Source organism: Macaca fascicularis, chromosome 19 (genome assembly GCF_037993035.2).
Source record: "Macaca fascicularis isolate 582-1 chromosome 19, T2T-MFA8v1.1".
NCBI classification, from domain to species: Eukaryota; Metazoa; Chordata; class Mammalia; order Primates; family Cercopithecidae; genus Macaca; species Macaca fascicularis.
In genome coordinates, this window is record NC_088393.1 from 39938077 (window position 1) to 39957211 (window position 19135).

The 19135-nt window shown below is 50.6% G+C and overlaps 2 protein-coding genes across 32 annotated transcripts in view; one reads left to right on the top strand and one right to left on the bottom strand.

The window, feature by feature from the left end:
* Positions 1 to 12576, bottom strand: part of ANKRD27 (ankyrin repeat domain 27) — an 80256-nt gene extending 67680 nt beyond the window's left edge. For 18 of the 31 annotated variants that reach the window (XR_012427411.1, XR_012427409.1, XR_012427406.1 and 15 more), the window contains exon 1: positions 12478 to 12576. The gene's annotated coding sequence lies outside the window, so the exon portion shown is untranslated. Of the gene's footprint in view, positions 1 to 2455; positions 2617 to 9867; positions 9998 to 12300 lie in introns of those variants that run through there. The other 13 variants (XR_012427407.1, XM_074023060.1, XM_074023059.1 and 10 more) reach the window with 4 other exon arrangements.
* A 709-nt stretch (positions 12577 to 13285) lies between these two features.
* RGS9BP (regulator of G protein signaling 9 binding protein) lies at positions 13286 to 15569 on the top strand. The gene has a single exon (XM_065536360.2). It carries the CDS (start codon positions 13650 to 13652, stop codon positions 14355 to 14357), a length of 708 nt encoding a protein of 235 aa, XP_065392432.1. The 5' UTR covers positions 13286 to 13649; the 3' UTR covers positions 14358 to 15569.
* The last annotated feature ends 3566 nt before the right edge of the window (positions 15570 to 19135 follow it).

Below are 19135 nucleotides of genomic sequence, written 5' to 3' on the forward strand. Positions count from 1 at the left end.
GCTATTTTGCCCTGACTAGAGTGCAGTGGCAATTCACAGGCCGAGATCACAGGCATGATCTCAGCTCACCGCAGCCCTGAACTCCCAGCCTCAAGCAATCCTCCCATTTCAGCCTCCCAAGTAGCTGGGACCACAGGTATATGTCACTGCACTTGACTTGATCATTATTTAAAAGTTATTGGCTGGGCACAGTGGTTCATGCCTGTAATCCCAGTACTCTGGGAGGCTGAGGTGGGTGGATCACCTGAGGTCAGGAGTTCAAGACCAGCCTGGCCAACATCGTGAAACCCCGTCTCTAGAAATATACAAAAATTAGCCGGGTATGATGGCGACTGCCTGTAATCCCAGCTACTTGGGAGGTTGAGGCAGGAGAATTGCTTGAACCCAGGAGGCAGCGGTTGCAGTAAGCCGAGACTGTGCCATTGCACTCCAGCCTGGGCAACAGAGCAAGACTCCATCCCCAAATAATAATAATAATAAAAAGTTCTTAATGATGGCTGGGCACAGTGGTTCATGCCTGTAATCCCAGCACTTTGGAAGGTCAAAGCAGGTGGACTGCTTGAGTCCGCGTTCGAGATGAGCCTGGGCAACGTGGTAAAACCCTATCTTTACAAAATACAAAAATTAGCCAGGCTACCTGGGAGGCTGAGACAGGAGAATCGCTTGAGCCCAGGAGGCAGAGACTCCAGTGAGCTGAGATCGCACCACTGCACACCAGCCTGGGCGACAGAGTGAGACTCTGTCTCAAAAAAAAAAAAAAGAAAAAAGAAAAAAACGATTATTAATGATATATTTTACATTCTTTTTTATTCCCAAGTCTTTAAAATCTCGTGTGCATTTTACATTGACAGCACTTCTCAATTCATACTAGCCACATTTCATGTGCTCAATAGCCACTAGCAGCTATTATACTGGACAGGGCAGCGAGAGACCACATATGAACATTTATTTTACATGACTACAGCTTCATAATAAGCCTTACTATCTCAGAGAAAGGCTTCCCTCCCGCTTGTTCTCCAAAGGTTATTCCTTGTCCTTTACAATATCAAATGAATCAGAATCAGCTTGTCAATTACATGAAAAATCCTATGAGGATTTTTACTGGACCCACACTAAATTCATGGACTGGAGAGTGAATATCTTTATAATTACGAATTTTTGTTTTCTTTCTGATACATAGTCTCACTCTCTCACCCACACTAAAGTGCAGTGGCATGATTTCAGTTCACTGCAACCTTTGCCTCCCGGGTTCAAGCAATTCCCCTAACTCAGCCTCCCAAGTAGCTGGGATTACAGGCGTCCACCACTACATCTGGCTAATTTTTTGTTGTTGTTGTTGTTGTTTTGAGAGGGAGTCTTGCTCTGTTGCCCAGGCTGGAGTGCAGTGGCATGATCTTGGCTCACTATAAGCTCCGCCCCCCGGGTTCACGCCATTCTCCTGCCTCAGCCTCCCAAGTAGCTGGGACTACAGGCGCCCGCCAACATGCCTGGCTAATTTTTTGTCTTTTTAGTAGAGACAGAGTTTCACCATGTTAGCCAGAATGGTCTCAATCTCCTGACCTCGTGATCCGCCTGCCTCAGCCTCCCAAAGTGCTTGGATCACAGGCGTGAGCCACCACGCCCAGCCTAATTTTTGTATTTTTAGCAGAGACGCAGTTTCACTATGTTGGCCAGGCTGGTCTTCAACTACTGACCTTAGGTGATCCACCCGCCTCAGCCTCGAAAAGTGCTGAGATTACAGACATGAGCCACTGTGCCCAGCCTGCTTTTTTTTTTTTTTTTTTTTGAGACAGAGTCTTGCTCTGTTACCCAGGTTGGAGTGCAGTGGCACGATCTTGGCTCACTGCAACCTCTGCTTCCCAGGTTCAAGAAATTCTCATGCCTTGGCCTCCCAATTAGCTCAGACTACAGATGCATGCCACAACACCAGCTAACTTTTTGTGTGTGTTTTTTGGTAGAGACGGGGTTTCAACACGTTGGCCAGGCTGGTCTTGAACTCCTGGCTTCAAGTGATCTTCCTACCTCGGCCTCCCAAAGTGTTGGGATTACAGGCGTGAGCCACCACACTCAGCCCTATAATTATGAATTTTATCATCCACATATATGGTATATCTTTCTATCAATGTCTTCTTCGATGTCCTCCAACTTTTCCATAAGGATCATATATGACTTTTATTAGACTATTTATATATTCTGTATAGACTTTTTTATAGCTGCTGTTGTGAAAGGGGTTGCTAAAATTAGATTGCTTATTATAGGTAAGGTTCTAAAAGCAAAAGCCAAATGGACTTACATCAGAGTCACGCTGTACAGATAAAATAAGAATCAGTATGGAACACACCTACCACTACCATCAGAACTCGGACTTCTGAAGCCAGAGTAGACCCTTCCATGATTCATGACCGAAAGGTCTGTGAAGCACCAAAAGAAGATTACAGGTCAGTGTTCAACTCACTTTAGGAAATAAGCCGTTTGAAGGATGTTGCTGTCTGTAGACTGCTCCATGCGGCTAACTAATGTGAACCACTGCTTTGCATGTTTCATGAAACATTCTACAGCTGTTCCTCACCGTCCCTGGTCTGCTCCTCTGAACCAATGAGCTCTCAGAGAGGATGCCTACAAAATGGGCACAGAAAAGGAGATCAGATTTCTTTTTTTTTTTTTTTTTTGAGACAGAATCTCAGTTGCCCAGGCTGGAGTGCAGTAGCACAATCTCGGCTCACTGCCACCTCCGCCCCTGGGATCAAGCAATTCTCCTGCCTCAACCTCCCTCGTAGCTGGGATTACAGTTGTGTGCTACTACTCCTGGCTAATTTTTGTATTTTTAGTAGAGATGGAGTTTCACCATGATGGCCAGGCTGGTCTCAAACTCCTGACCTCAAGTGATCCACCTGCCTCGGCCTCCCAAAGTGCTGGGATTACAGGCGTGAGCCACCACACCTGGCCAGGAGATCAAATTTCTAACCACATCATCGCACCTCTCTGAGCCTCCATCTGGGCCTGCACCATAGAGAATGCTAACACCTGTCTGCAGGATTCTTTTTTTTTTTTTTTTTTTTTTTTTGAGTCTCGCTCTGTCGCCCAGGCTGGAGTGCAGTGGCCGGATCTCAGCTCACTGCAAGCTCCGCCTCCCAGGTTTACACCATTCTCCTGCCTCAGCCTCCCGAGTAGCTGGGACTACAGGCGCCTGCCACCTCACCCGGCTAGTTTTTTGTATTTTTTAGTAGAGACGGGGTTTCACCGTGTTCGCCAGGATGGTCTCGATCTCCTGACGTGATCCGCCCGTCTCAGCCTCCCAAAGTGCTGGGATTACAGGCTTGAGCCACTGCGCCTGGCCTCTGCAGGATTCTTATGAGGATTATTTACAAGCCACCTTCACTATCTGTGACATGCAGTACTGCATATCAATGTAGCAACAGTTACTGGAAGCTCACATGGGACTTTTGTGAGGATTAGAAACAAGCACCCGACTTCCCAGGGGACGCAGCCCTGTACAAGGGCGCTGGCTAGTGAGCAGGTCCTAGGCCACATGCTGCACAGCCCCTGCTGCTGGGCAGTGAACAACCTGCCCACAATGTGAGCACAATTTTGCCCAACAATTACATATAATGGCTCTCTTGCTAATGTTTGACATTTTCCCTCAACAACTTATTGTCTTTATAAAAAGGTACTTTATTTTTTGTTTTATTTTATTTTTGTTTACTTTTGTAGAACTGGAGTCTTGCTGTGTTGCCCAGGGTGGTCTTGAACTCCTGGCTCAACAGGCACATGCCACCATCCTTGGCCTAAAATTTATTTTTTAAAAAATCTTATTACTACTTTAAATAGAAAACGGTATCACTTCCAATGAAGAGAACATCATCTTAAAGTTAAAAATTATAAAGGTAATTAATGCTATTTAAAACCTGATAATCCCAGCACTTCGGGAAGTCGAGGTGGGCGGATCCAGCCTGGCCAACATGGTGAAACCCCATCTCTATTAAAAATACAAAAATTAGCCGGGCATGGTGGTGCACGCTTGTAATCTCAGCTACTCGGGAGGCTGAAGTAGGAAAATCACTTGAATCCAGGAGGTGGAGGTTGCAGTTAGCCGAGATCATGCCATTGCACTCCAGCCTGGGCAACAAGAGTGAAACTCCGTCTCAAAAGACAAAAAAAAAAAAAAAAAAAAAAAACCCTCATTAGATGCGAAGCTTGAGCCTGGGGACTTCTCTCTTCATTAAAATGAGAAAATCAGCAGCTATTAAAAAAGTGTAAAGTAAATTTATCCTTGATACAATTAGATGAATGAAATATGAAACAGGAGCTACTCTCTCACTATGTAACAGGGATCCAGAATGCCTCCTTGGGAAAACACTATGCATACGTAACTCCATGATGAATTCTATTCCTTGGGACTAATGGTAAAAATAGCCACCATTTGGGAGAGTCCTTGTACCAGGCACTGTGTGATAACTTCTATACATCCTCAACTTTACTCGCTCACCTTTATTTATTTACCAGTTGGGAGTCTCACTCTACTGACCAGGCTGGAGTGCAGTGACACAATCATAGCTCACTGCATCCTCCAACTCCTGGCCTCAAGCAATCCTCCCACCTTAGCCTCCTAAAGTGCCACAGTTACAGGCCTGAGCCACCTGGCCTAGCTAAATTTTTTGTTTTGTTTTGTTTTTGGTAGAAACAGGGTCTTGCTATGTTGCCCAGGCTGGTCTCAAACTTCTGACCTCAAGTGATCCTCCTGCCCTGGCCTCCCAATGTGCTTGGATTACAAGGCATGAGTCACTGTGCCCAGTCCTCGTCTTTTTTTTTTTTTTTTTTGAGACAGGGTCTTGCTCTATCACTCACGCTGGAGTACACTGGTACAATCACAGCTCACTACAGTCTTGACCTCCCGGGCTGAAGTGATCCTCCTGCCTCAGCCTTCCAAGTAGCTGGGACTACAGGCATGAACTACCATGCTCAGCTAATTTTTTTTTATTCTTAGTAGAGATGGGGTCTCACTATGTTACTTAAGCAATCCTTCTGTCTTGGACTCCAAGGTGCTGAGATTACAGGCATGAGCCACTGTGCCCAGCTATTTTTTTTATTTTCAGTGCAGATGGGGTCTCGCTATGTTGCCCAAGTGATACTCCTGCCTCAGCTCGCCCAAAGTGCTGGGATTATGAGTGTGAACCACCGCACCCAGCCCTCATCCTATTTTAATGCTCACAATAACTCTAGGCAAGTAGGTATCACTAGCCCGTGTCACAGATGAAGAAACTGAGATTCAGCTGGCCGACTCAAGGCTAAACAAGAGCCATTCATTCATTCATTTAGTAGAGATGGCATCTCGCTATGTGGCCCAGGCTGGTCTCAAACTCCTGGCCTCAAGTAATCCTCCCGCCTCAGCCTCTCACAGCACTGGGATTACAGGCATGAGCAACCATGCCCAGCCTAAGAGTCATACTTTATTTCCCCAGATAGAAAAGTCCACAAAACAGCCAGCCATACAGGCCCCTCACCTAATCCCCCAGGTCCAGCCAGAACTGTCTTGGCTGCGGGTGCCCTGGGTTCTGCCTGAAAAAGGCCTGTGAGCTCCCAGTCAGTCCTCCTAGGGAGAAGAGACTAGCATAAAAATGGTTGTATGTAATCCCTGCCTGGGCCCCAGGGGTGCCTCTGCAACAACTCAGCTATTTGAATTGTTAAATTCACTTGTTACCGGCCGGGCGCAGTGGCTCACGCCTGTAATCCCAGCGCTTTGGGAGGCCGAGGCGGGCGGATCACAAGGTCAGGAGATCGAGACCACGGTGAAACCCCGTCTCTACTAAAAATACAAAAAATTAGCCGGGCGCGGTTGTGGGCGCCTGTAGTCCCAGCTACTCAGGAGGCTGAGGCAGGAGAATGGCGTGAACCCGGGAGGCGGAGCTTGCAGTGAGCCGAGATCGCGCCACTGCACTCCAGCCTGGGCGACAGAGCAAGACTCCGTCTCAAAAAAAAAAAAAAAAAAAAAATTCACTTGTTACTGGAGCCCAGATAATCCCTTTATGAGTCTCCACCACAGTGAGATAATGCAATTTTGCTGGGACAGAGTCACAAGAAAACAAAACTCTTTCTAGTTCCTGACATAGTTGGTTCTACGTGGCATACTGCAAAAGTAAAAGATGCTCTGGATGAAAGCCATGTGAGAAACTGGAGGCGATATGGTCAGACTCAAGCTGGGAAAAGATGCTCTTTCTGCTTCAGAAAAGATGCTGGAGGAACACCAATACTTCCACCCCCAAGATGAGGCAACAAGGACGGGCTTCCATGGACGAACTAAAAACAGAGCTGGGAGGTAAGGACCAGAGAAGAAAACAGCAGTGGTTGGGCACGGTGGCTCACACCTATAATCCAAACACTTTGGGAGGCCAAGGCAGGTGGATTACCTGAGGTCAGGAGTTCAAGACCACCCTGGCCAACATGGTGAAACCCCCCGTCTCTATTAAAAATACAAAAATTAGCTGGGCGTGGTCATGGGCGCCCATAGTCCCAGCTACTTGGAGGCTGAGGCAGAAGAATTGCTTGAACCCAAGAAGTGGAGGTTGCAGTAGCCGAGATGGCACCACTGCACTCCAGCCTAGATGACAGGCCAAGACTCCTTCACAAAAAAAAAAAGAGAAAAAGAAAGAAAGAAAGAAGGAAGGAAGGAAGGATGGAAGGAAAGAAGGAAAGGAAAGGAAAGGAAAGGAAAAGAAAAAGGAAAAGGAAAAGGAAAAGGAAAAGGAAAAGGAAAGGAAAGGAAGAACGAAAAAGAAAATGAAAGAAAACAGCAGGGGCCGGGCGCGGTGGCTCAAGCCTGTAATCCCAGCACTTTGGGAGGCCGAGACGGGCGGATCACGAGGTCAGGAGATCGAAACCATCCTGGCTAACACGGTGAAACCCCGTCTCTATTAAGAAATACAAAAAAAACTAGCCGGGCGAGGTGGCGGGCGCCTGTAGTCCCAGCTACTCGGGAGGCTGAGGCCGGAGAATGGCGTGAACCCGGGAGGCGGAGCTTGCAGTGAGCTGAGATCCGGCCACTGCACTCCAGCCTGGGCGACAGAGAGAGACTCCGTCTCAAAAAAAAAAAAAAAAAAAAAAAAGAAAGAAAGAAAACAGCAGGGAAGGGGGATGAGGTGGAGGATGGGAAAGTAATAAGACTCCAAGCAGAGGTCAGAAAGGGGCAGAACAGCAAGGGAAGGGAAGGTCACTGAATGCCACATCAAAACACCATGTCCTTTAACAAGCACTGCTGCGCGGACAGAGCCTGCTGTTATCTGGCCCCAAGTCATCTGCTTTATCTTGGACTTCAGACCTCTTGGTCACTAAAGACTGAACCCTCTGTCCAGGAGTAGGGATTCAAAGAGCTCTGTCCTTTCATCCGTGCTGTCACATGAAAAAAGATGAAAAAAAGGACCTCTGTCCAACACTGTTCTCAACCTTTCTGTCCTAGTGTTAAAAATATGTAACATGCAGGGTGCAGTAGCTCATGCCTATAATCCCAGCACTTTGGGATGCCGAGGCAGGCGGATCACCTGAGGTCAGGAGTTTGAGACCAGCCTGGCCAACATGGCAAAACCCTGGCTCTACTAAAAATACAAAAATTAGCCGGGCATGGTGGCAAACCCCTGTAATCCCAGCTACTCAGGAAGCTGAAGCATAAGAATCACTTCAACCCAGGGGGTGGCGCTTGCAGAGAGCCGAGATCATGACACTGCACTCCAGCCTGGGCAACAGAGGGAGACTCTGTCTCAATAAAAAATAAAAAAATTAAATTTAAATTTAAAAAAAGGGCCGGGCACAGTGGCTATCATCTGTAATCCCAGCACCTTGGAAGGCTGAGGTAGGCTGATCACCTGAGACGGAGTTCAAGATCAGCCTGGCCAACATGGTGAAACCCCGTCTCTACTAAAAATACAAAAATTAGCCAGGCATGGGCGCCTATAATCCCAGCTACTAGGGAGGCTGAGGCAGAAGAATCACTTGAGGCTGGGAGGTGGAGGTTGCAGTGAGCCAAGATCATGCCATTGCACTCCAGAGTGAGATTCCATTTCAAAAAAAAAAACAAAAAACTGTAATATGCCAGGTGCAGTGGCTCACACCTGTAATCCCAGCACTTTGGGAGGCTGAGGCTGACAGATGATTGAGCCCAGGAGTTCAAAACCAGCCTGCGTAACAAAGTGAGACCCCGTCTCTACAGGAAAATCAAAAAATTAGCTGGGTATGGTGGCACACACCCAGCCAGGGGAGGCTGAGGCAGGAGGATCACTTGAGCCCAAGAGGTCAAGGCTGCAATGAGTTATGATTGCACCACTGCACTCTAGCCTAGGCGACAGAGCAAGACCCTGTCTCAAAAAAAAAAAAAAAAAAAAAAGGTAATAACCTCATACAATCTGGTGCTTAATGCCAGAGTTGAATTATTATATAGGGTAAAATGCTTAAAAGAACAGTTTTATACCCTGTCAAGTTTACCTGCAACAATTCATTTGCTAGCTGGGCACAGTGGCTCACACGTGTAATCCCAGCTCTTTGGGAGGCCAAGGCGGGTGGATCACTTGAGGTCAGGAGTTTGAGACCAGCCTGGTTAACATGGTGAAACCCTGTCTCTACTAAAAATACCATCAGTTGGGTGTGGTGGCCCACGCCTATAATCCCAGCTACTTGGGAAGCTGAGGCACGAGAATCTCTTGAACCCAGAAGGTGGAGGTTGCAGTGAGCTGAGATTGGGCCACTGCACTCCAACCTGGGCAGCAGAGTGAGACCCTGTCTCAAAAAAAAAAAAAAAAAAAAAAGAATTACTTTGCTATTTAAAATAACATGCAAAGAAAACGGACTTTTTCTTGTAAAACTGGAAAGATAAGTGAATCTTCTTATAAAACTTCTTTAAAAAAAATTCCATCCCTGCGTGGGCTCAAATGATGGGAAAATGTACAGAAAATCCAGTTGAGTTAGCTGGAGATACCAAATACCCCTAAATGTGAGTTATCTGCAGTTATTCTACGAACAGCAGAGCCATGTGAGGCCTCAAACTAGTATTTCAGGCGGCAGTGCGCACACTCGTGGTTTTGTGGTCTTCAACCGTCCTGCGAGCCCAGATAAGTCTGGGTGGTCAGGAACCGTCTGGTGACAGCGTGCAGCCCAGCTCAGCAGAATTCAGCACAGGGAATTCAGCCTCCTCAGAGATGCACTCCCTGCTGAAATCTCCCTGCGATGGCTGTTCCTGCCCTTCCAGGGCTCTAACCAAACACTCTGACCAGGAACGCTTCCCAACAGATGAGCGGTATTCTCCATTTGGTCCAATTTATGATTCAGAACGAAAAGGCGAAAAATGCAAACTTTCTATTCATCTACTTTTCATACCAATGGAAACAATGTGGTGATGTAATAAATGCTGTTACAGTCACTTGTGTCCTTCTGACCTATAACATTTAGAGATCCTGTCCATATTCTTCTCCAAGCTTCTCATTAAAGCACCCAGCCCTGCGCCTGGCTCCCTGCAGACATGGAGTAACTGCTCACCCACTTGAACAAAACGATAGTGGCGCATTAAGAGGAAGCCGGAGCTCCCAGGGAGAGGTCATTCCTCACAAGAGCTGGAACTCCACTGTCCAGGGTAGGTGAGGGGCTAGCCCCAGGTCATAGCCAAGCAGGCACAAAGGCAAAAAGCCCAAAACAATCAGAATGCTCAGTGCCAGCCCAACACAGTGATAGCTGGAATGTGCAGGGTTAGAGAGAAGCCAGGACCAGAACCAGGACGGGACCATGCAGGGAGCAGAAAAGTCTGGAGGAGCACAACAGCCCCTCTAAATGCCACTGCATCGCCCTGTTCCCGGACCGCAGGGAGAACCACCATGCACCCTCCACCAGTACCTCGGGCAGATGGGCAGGAGCTCTAGAGCCACTTCTCAGTGTTCCTCAGACAGAGAATCAACCCCAGGACAAATCGAGTCTGGATCCTTCTGGACTGAATCCTTTCTAGGACTGGTACCTATCATGACATGGTCACGTTCCTCCGCTCCTCTATGAGAGGATGGAGTCATTGGACACCAGCCTAGTGCCGGCAAATGACAGACCGGAAGATCCCCAGCAGGACAGATGCCACAGAAACCCTAACCGGGACACAGAAACATCACTAACAAAGACCTAGCAGCTGCTTTGGTGAAGGAGACACAGTTTAACAGCCACAAAGAGGCACAATGGAGACCCTGACCCCAGGCCATCTGCAGACACCTCTGCCTGCCCTCCCAGGGAAGCTGCCGGCCAAGATTATTTCAGGTCACCAGGCAAGGCTGGGTGTAAGTTGGGAACGCAAGTCTATCCAATGTCAGAGCCCCAGGTGCATTCCTGTCCCTATGGCTGGTCAGGAAAAATCTCTGCTCCTGCTCTCATCCTGCACCCCCTTCTTCCAATGCCTACGGGCTGTGCCTCCTGGATCTGTCCCCTGGATGTCACTCACACCTGTCCACCAGCAACAAAACAAACTCATCTTTCCAACACCCAGCTCTGCAGGATTCCTCAAAGGCTTCCCCCTACTCCCCACCAGGTGAGCCCTCAACTTCTCTGCTAGGTGCTCAGGACCTGGCATGTCTGGCCTCTGGCCACCTTTGCAGCTTCCTCACCCTCTGCTGTCTCCAAAGCTCCCCCCTGAAGGGAAAGAGAGTTTTCCCTCTTTCCACCCATTTTGTCCTGAATACTACTATTCCCCTGGAAACAAACCCATGTAGCATGTGGGTGGCTGAGAACCCCCCTTCCACACAATGGTCAAGGCCTGGAGTACCCAAGCCCTGGCAGCAAACACCCAGCCTACTGCTCACCCAGTTAAAGGACAGACCCCTGAGTGACAGCAGGCCCCGGGGCTCAGCGCACCGGACCCTCAGGCCACCTCAACACCAGACCTCATGCCAGGCTAACCTCGAAACGATAATAGCTACTGCTCAGCAAAACGTGGTGGCTAGTGCCTGTAATCCCACCACCTTGGGAGGCCAAGACAAGACCATGGCTTGAGTCCAGGAGTTCAAGACCAGCCTGGGCAACCGAGCTAGATCCCATCTCTACAAAAAAAAAAAAAAAAAAGCAAAAATTAAAAATTAGCCGTGCATAGTGGCATGTACCTGTAGTCCCAGCTTTACAAAGGAGGCTGAGGTGAAAGGATTGCTTGAGTCAAGAGTTTGAAGCTGAAACGAACTATGATGGCATCACTGCACTCCAGACTGGCCAACAGAGCCAGACCCTGTCTCAAAAAGAAAAAAAAAAGAAAAGAAAGAAAAGAAAAAAAAAATCCACTGCTCTACTCTTCGGCCAATGGGAAGAGTGCATTATTAAATTAAAACAGGAGGCCGGGCGCGGTGGCTCAAGCCTGTAATCCCAGCACTTTGGGAGGCCGAGACGGGCGGATCATGAGGTCAGGAGATCGAGACCATCCTGGCTAACACGGTGAAACCCCGTCTCTACAAAAAAATACAAAAAACTAGCCGGGCGAAGTGGCGGGTGCCTGAAGTCCCAGCTACTCGGGAGGCTGAGGCAGGAGAATGCCGTGAACCCGAGAGGAGGAGCTTGCAGTGAGCTGATATCCGGCCACTGCACTCCAGCCTGGGTGACAGAGCGAGACTCCGTCTCAAAAAAAAAAAAAAAAACAAAAAAAAACAAAAAAACAGGAGCCTCTCTCCATGAAACCCACCAACTTGTAAAATCCGAGCTCTCTGCAGCCTCACAATCCCTCCAGCACTGCCAGCAGCCTTCGTTCCCTGCATGCTCTAAATCCTCAGCGAACACCTGTCCCTTGCTCCCTCGCCCAGCACGGGCCGCGAGTGCCTACGTCCCCTGCACCTCGAGGGGCAGCCAAGGGGGCACCGAGTGGCTCGTGCGCTCCTGGGCAGTCCATTTTCAACCAAAAGACGGAACAGACTCAGAATCCAGAACGTCTCTCGGGGCGTAAGAGTTTTCCTTTAACAATCTTTACCTGCGGGGACGCAGAGATCCCCGCCCCGCGAGAGGCCGGCAGCCAGGGATTCCCCACTCCGCGCCCTCTTCACCCCCCACCCCCGGAAATCACAACCGCCGGGCGCGCGGCTAGAACCCCCACCCGCCGCCTCCCCTCCAGCAGCCCCTAGGCCGCCGGGAAACCGCGCGGCGACCGCCCGCGCCCCGCCAGGTCCGAACCCCCAGACCCGGGACCCCGGCCCCACCCGCCGGTGTCTACGCAGCGGGGCTCGGAGAACGCATTCTCCGCACCGACCGCTCCCTCTCCTCCAGACCCAAGGGGCGGAGTGGGCTGGGCGCGCCGGCTGCGGACCGGGCACCCACCTGGGGACGCGGGGTCTAGGGCGGCGCGGGGCCACCTGGCGGACCCGGGAGCTGACTGCGGAGAGCAGGGAGCCCCTCCCCCCTCACTCTCCGGGCCCCGCCCGGCCGCCGCGCTCCAAGGCGCAGCCGTCCCGCGGGAGGGGAGGCGCGGGAGGAGGCCAGCGCGAGGACACTTACTTAAAAGGCTACATCGCTTCATTCCCAGCCCATCCTGGGCGGCGATGGCACCTCCCTCGTCCACTGCTGGGACCTCGTTGCCCACCACCCTAGCGCGGCGATCGGGCCCTATAGCCCACCCCTTACTCCGCCGTGGGGCGGAGCCGCGCCACAGCTGACCCAGTGAGAAACCGCCGTTTCCCAGAGTGACGTGTGCATAGAGCAATCATTGAGTCCAGCCCAGCCGGGGGCGGGGCTCAGGCGGCTCCCTATGCTTCCTACTCCAGCTGGCCCCGCCCCGCGCCAGCAACTGCGCGTGCCCAGAACGTGAGGGGCAGGGCTGGGAGCCGGGACTGACACTAGAGGTGGGGTACACGCTCGGAAGCACTGACTAGCAGAGCGCGATGCGCCTGGGACACCCGACCCCGGCAGCGCCCAGCCCCTCGGATTGCCAGTCACTGCTCGCTTTGGGGCACGGAGGTGCCCAGTCTTGCGAGGCACCCCACGTCCTGTCGCCGAAAGGGTCCGGGAGTCAGTATAGTCGGGTTCTAGTCCCCTCACTGGTAAAAACTCCGCGGGAGCCTGGCCCGCTTTTTACCTGGGCCTCAGTTTCCCCATCCGTAAAATAGGACGTGTTTTATCTCTCGAGCGCTAACATTCCAGAACTCGGATGGGGTGAAGGGGAGGGAGGAATGGGCGACCCACACGTGACCTCCCCGCGCGGAGCCCCGCCTACCCCTGATCCAGGGGGTGGCAGCTTCGGCCCGGACAGGCGGGGTGGGCGGGTCCTAGGAAACCCTACCCGGCCGCCCTTGGCAGCGCCTAAGACGGAGCAGGCGGCTCTGCATCCTGCTCGCTCCGGGGTTGGCACCCACGGAGGATGGGGACCGCACCCTCAGCTTCCCAGGGAGCCACCGTGGAGGCCAGGGCGGCGAAGAGATACAGCGTGTGATTGGGAGTGCGCCTGGGAGGATGGACGAGGGAGCTGGGGACCGCTAACGGGGCTCCCGCTCCGCGCCCCGTCCGCAGAGGCGCACGTCGAGGGTCCCGGGCGGGCTCCTCGGACGTTGGCGGCAGCGCCGAGCGAGTCACGGACCATGAGGAGCGTTCGTGCCGCGCGGACCGAGGCCGGAACGGGGGCTAGCCGCGTCCTGCCGCGCTGAGGCGGCAGGGCCCAGCCGGAGCGCACCGCAATGGCGAGGGAGGAGTGCAAGGCGTTGCTAGATGGGCTCAACAAGACGACTGCGTGCTACCACCACCTGGTGCTGACCGTCGGCGGCTCGGCGGACTCGCAGAACCTGCGGCAGGAGCTGCAAAAGACGCGCCAAAAGGCGCAGGAGCTGGCGGTGTCCACCTGCTCCCGGCTGACTGCCGTGCTGCGCGACCGGGGCCTGGCCGCCGACGAGCGCGCGGAGTTCGAGCGTCTGTGGGTGGCCTTCTCGGGCTGCCTGGACCTGCTGGAAGCGGATATGCGACGCGCGTTGGAGCTGGGTGCCGCGTTCCCGCTGCACGCGCCTCGGCGGCCGCTGGTGCGCACAGGTGTAGCCGGCGCCTCCTCCGGTGTGGCGGCGCGCGCGCTGAGCACCCGCAGCCTGCGGCTCGAGGCGGAGGGCGACTTCGACGTCGCGGATCTGCGGGAGCTGGAGCGCGAGGTCCTTCAGGTGGGCGAGATGATCGACAACATGGAGATGAAGGTCAACGTGCCCCGCTGGACCGTGCAAGCCCGGCAGGCGGCGGGCGCCGAGCTCCTGTCCACAGTCAGCGCCGGCCCCTCCTCGGTCGTGTCCGTGGAGGAGCGCGGAGGGGGTTGCGACCCCAGGAAGGCCCTGGCCGCCATCCTTTTCGGCGCCGTGCTGCTGGCGGCTGTGGCCTTAGCCGTGTGCGTGGCGAAGCTGAGCTGATGGACATCCGACGGCCGCCTGCTGCCACCGCACCCTCCCCGGAGAAAAGACTAGAGATGGGTGTGGGGTCTGGCCTGTGCAAGGGGAGTGGTCCTAAAACCCCGTGTGTGCATGGGGACACGCGCGTTTCCAGTGCACATCTGCCTTGGCAGGATACGGTTTCCACTTGCTGGCCCGGGAGGAGTTAACTTTGCGCCGGCCGTCAGGGCATTACCGCTAACGTCCGCAGGAGCTTTATTCCCTATTAGTAGAAAACCGTCACAGTGACCCCAGATCCCTCCGAGTTAATGAATTAACACGTGTGCTGTTGGGGCATCTTTATAGGGAGTCCGAGTTTGGTGCCCACCCCTGCCAGTGTCATCCCCTCTCCTCGCGGGACAGTTTGAAAAGGTGGGTGGGGTGGGGTGAAGTTTGGAGAGGGGCGCTTTTTGGTTCTATGTGGTTGGTCTGTTTCCTGGACAAGAAAAATTGCAATCAAATGTCAGCAGTTTTTATTACCTTAATCTTTCAGGACCTAAATTTAGGAGTGTCCTGAGAGCAGTTCATACAAAGGGCTTTCTCTAAGACGCGCTACAGCGCTTCCTAACAGAGTTTATCCACTCGTCCCCAAAAGCAGCTAGAAGAGATTTGAGGTCATGACCTCCCACTGCTGCTCAGGGGCTGACCCTATTTAGGAAACCAAAAAGGGTGGGTTGAACCCACTCTCACGGACTTGGATCCAGTGCGCACACTTGCCTGCGGAAAGGGGCTCTCCCCAGCCATCCAGAGGTGGGGGAGAGAGGAAGAGCTGAGGCTTGGGGTGGGGCCACCTGGTGTTTAAACAGGCACTTTCTCCTTCTCTGGGGCTTATTTTTGTTCCAGAGCTAGACCAGAGTGTTTGATCCTCCTTTGCAGGAGGGCTGGGAATCCTCTTTAGAGCCCTTAATCCTATTTATCCCCTGGAATGTGCGTGCTGGCCAGTAGGAGGGCTGGCTTTGGCAGCTCCCTGACCCCCGCGCTGCCCGCCCCTCCGGGGTAATGTGGCATTACTGGCCCACAAAGGTTTTGAGCCAATCAGCTCTGAGACTGGGTTAGAATGTAACAGCTTTAACTGGGAATTTAAGAAGGTTTTTAAGAAGCTTTTAAAAAGTAATAATCCTCTGAAAGAAAAATGATGTAACCAGCGTGTACTATAAAAGCTGTTTTTTTAATAAAGAACGCTGGGCAATGAATTAATACCTGCCAATGAGTCAAACATAGCATCTTTACACAGATACTTAGATTACTTTTAAATATACATTGCATCTACTTCTGAAGTTAATAGTCTTTCCCTGCCCCCCCCCCCCCCCCGCCTTTTTTTTTTGAGACAGGGTCTCCCTCTGTCACCCAGGCTGGAGTGCAATGGTGTGATTGTGGCTCACTGCAGTCTCCAAATCTTGGGCTCAAGCTATCCTCCTACCTCAGCCTCATGAGTAGCTGGAACTACAGGTGTGTGCCACCGCACCTGGCTAATGTTTTTTAAGGCAGTTAATTAATTTATTTTTATTTTTCTTTAGAGACAGGATCTTGCTGTGTCGCCCAGGCTGGAGTGCAGTGGTGCAGTCAGCAAATCACAGCCTTGAAATCCTGGGCTCAAGCTCTCCTCCCATCTTACCCTCCCAAGTAGCTGGGACTAAAGGTGTGCACCCCTACACTCAACTAATTTTTTGTAGAGACAGAGTCAGGCTATGTTGCCCAGGCTAGTCTCAAACTCCTGGCCTCAAGCAGTCCTCCCACCTAGGCCTCCCAAAGTACTGGGACTACAGGCATAAGCTACCATGCTCAGTCTAAAATCAGTATTCTTTATTTTTTTTCTATAATTTCACTGCAAAATAAAATCTATATGCTTGAGTAGCCACACAGGTGCAAATGACAGAACGTTAAATGGCTTCTAATTCTTTCCATCAACAAGTAAGAAAATGCTTGGTCCTTGATCTCAGGATGACATCTGCCTGAGCAGTGCTGCCAAATCCTGCCTGTGGTCCAGAGAGAGCTCTGTCCCGTTCTTGGGTAAGTTAGGCTCTAAAAACAGATGCATTTAACTTTCTTTTATTTTCTTTTTTGAGACAGAATTTCACTCTTGTTGCCCAGGCTGGAGTGCAATGGCGTGATCTGGGCTCACTGCAACCTCTGCGTCCTGGGTTCAAGCAAATCTCCTGCCTCAGCCTCCCGAGTAGCTGGTATTACAGGTGACTGCCACCATGCCTGGCTAATTTTTGTATTTTTAGTAGAGATGGGGTTTCACCACATTGGCCAGGCTGGTCTTGAACTTCTAAACTCAGGTGATCTGCCCACCTCGGCCTCCCAAAGTGCTGGGATTACAGGCGTGAGTCACCTCGCCAGGCCACAATTAACTTTCTAAAGGTAATTTGCAATAAATTCCAGAGACATCGGCTGAAACCCGACAAGGATTTTTTTTATTCTTTTTTACCCCAGAAGTGAGAAGGGGGGTGACCAGGGGAAAGGAATTAGCCATTTTTCACACGGGCAGCTTGGAGGACCAAGGGGCAGAGGTAGATAGCAGAAGGGGTGCTGTCAGGACACCCAGATTTAAGAGTCACTCTCCCCACAACCCCCCACTACTCCTCAGGGGGACTAAGAGATTCCAGAAGCTCAGGGCAAATGTGGGATCTGTGTTTGTGTCTGTGATCATGCTTTTAAAAGACTCACAAGGTCTTAAGCTGATTAAACGTTTTGCAATTACTTTTTTTTCTTTTCTTTTTTTAGAGACTGGGTCTCTCTCTGTTGCCCAGGCTAGAGTACAGTGGCACAATCATAGCTCACTGAAGCCTCAAACTCTTGGACTTGAGAGATTCTCCTGTCTTATCCTCCTGTCTGGGACTACAGGCATGCATCATCACACCCTGCAAATTTTAAAAATATTTGCCGGGCGAGGTGGCTCAAGCCTGTAATCCCAGCACTTTGGGAAGCCGAGGCGGGCGGATCACAAGGTCAGGAGATCGAGACCATCCTGGCTAACACGGTGAAACCCCGTCTCTACTAAAAAATACAAAAAACTAGCCGGGCGAGGTGGCGGCGCCTGTAGTCCCAGCTACTCGGGAGGCTGAGGCAGGAGAATGGTGTAAACCCGGGAGGCGGAGCTTGCAGTGAGCTGAGATCCGGCCACCGCACTCCAGCCTGGGCGACAGAGCCAGACTCCGTCTCAAAAAATAAAAAATAAAAAAAATAAAAATAAAAATATTTTTATTTTTTAGTTCTTGTAGAAATGGAGCCTTCATTATATTGCCCAGGCTGGTCTCAAACTCCTGGGCTCAAGCAGTCCTCCCATTTCAGCCTCCCAAAACCCTGAGATTTATAGGTGTGAAACACCATGCTTAGCTGACAATTACTAATAACAAGTACCTCCTGCTTCACCCAGTGTGGGTGAATCTGAATAGGGGTCACTTCAAATTCTTTTGCGCCTGGTTGCCCAGAGTGTCTTTGGAGATGACATAGAACGTTTTTAAGCCCTTCCTCCCGCATATGGAGTCTCTTGTTACCTTCCCCAGAGTCTCATCTCTCTCTGGCAAGAGAAGGCTAGGACATTTCATAACCCTGTGTTGAAAAATATACCTAGGCCTGCACAGTGACTCAAGCCTGTAATCCCAGCACTTTGGGAAGCTGAGGCAGATGGATCACCTGAGGCCAGGAGTTTGAGACCAGCCTGGCCAACATAGCGAAACCCAATCTCTACTAAAAAATACAAAAATTAGCTGGGCATGGTGGCACACGTCTCTAGTCCCAACTACTCAGGAGGTTAAAGCAAGAGAGTCGCTTGAATGCTGGAGGTGGAGGTTGCAATGAACAAGATCGTGCCACTGCACTCCAGCCTGGGCAACAGAGCAAGACTCCATCTCAAAAAAAAAAGAAAGAAAGAAAGTGTATCTAAAAATAAAGTCCTAAAGGTATTCTACTGTTTCTAAGATAGGGAACCTCTGTTTTGGTTTATGAATTTTTTAAAAAATGGTTTAGCAGAAGCTATTGTTGAAATAACCCATCAGATATGTGTTTCACTGAGGGCAGTGGGACAAACAAGGTTATTCTTTTTTTTTTTTTTTTTTTTTTTGAGACAGGGTCTCAATCTGTCACCCATGCTGGAGTGCAGTGGTGCAAATGTAGCTCATTGCAACTTCAAACTCCTGGGCCTAAGCGATCCTCCTTTCTCAGCCTCCTGAATTGCTGGGACTACAGGCTTCCACCACCGTGCCTGGCAGGATGAACAAGTTTTTGTTGTTGTCCCTCTTTCCACCCACTTGGCTTATCTTTGGGTATTTAGTTATATGTGGATCAGATATGTACTTGATTCTGAAGGTCTTCTGCTCTCTGAAAGTAGTGATAAGATCTTGCAAAAGAAAAACCTGAATTACAATAAATATACTCACCCTGTGGATCTATTAATGTAAACAGCTCTTTGAGTCTGAAAATTTTAAGTATTAGGGGTATTTGGTATTACTTGGAGTTATGACATTGCCTAATAGAACTTCTGCTATACGACAAGCAAAGTCACTTTCTGCCTTGTTTAATAGGCTGCTCTCTAGCATCTCTGTTCTCATTTTTATATATAATGCAAGAGATTGCTTTCTAATAGAAGCCTGATTAAAGAGATGTTTGAGGCATAAGTCATTAATTTTCTATGAACATTTAGTATGATCTAAACCATAATACAAGTGTAGGAAAAAAAAAACAAAAAAATTCAAACTGTGTTAGCTGACACTGAAAAGACAAAAACTTGGAATGTCAAGGCTTTTATCATGGAAACT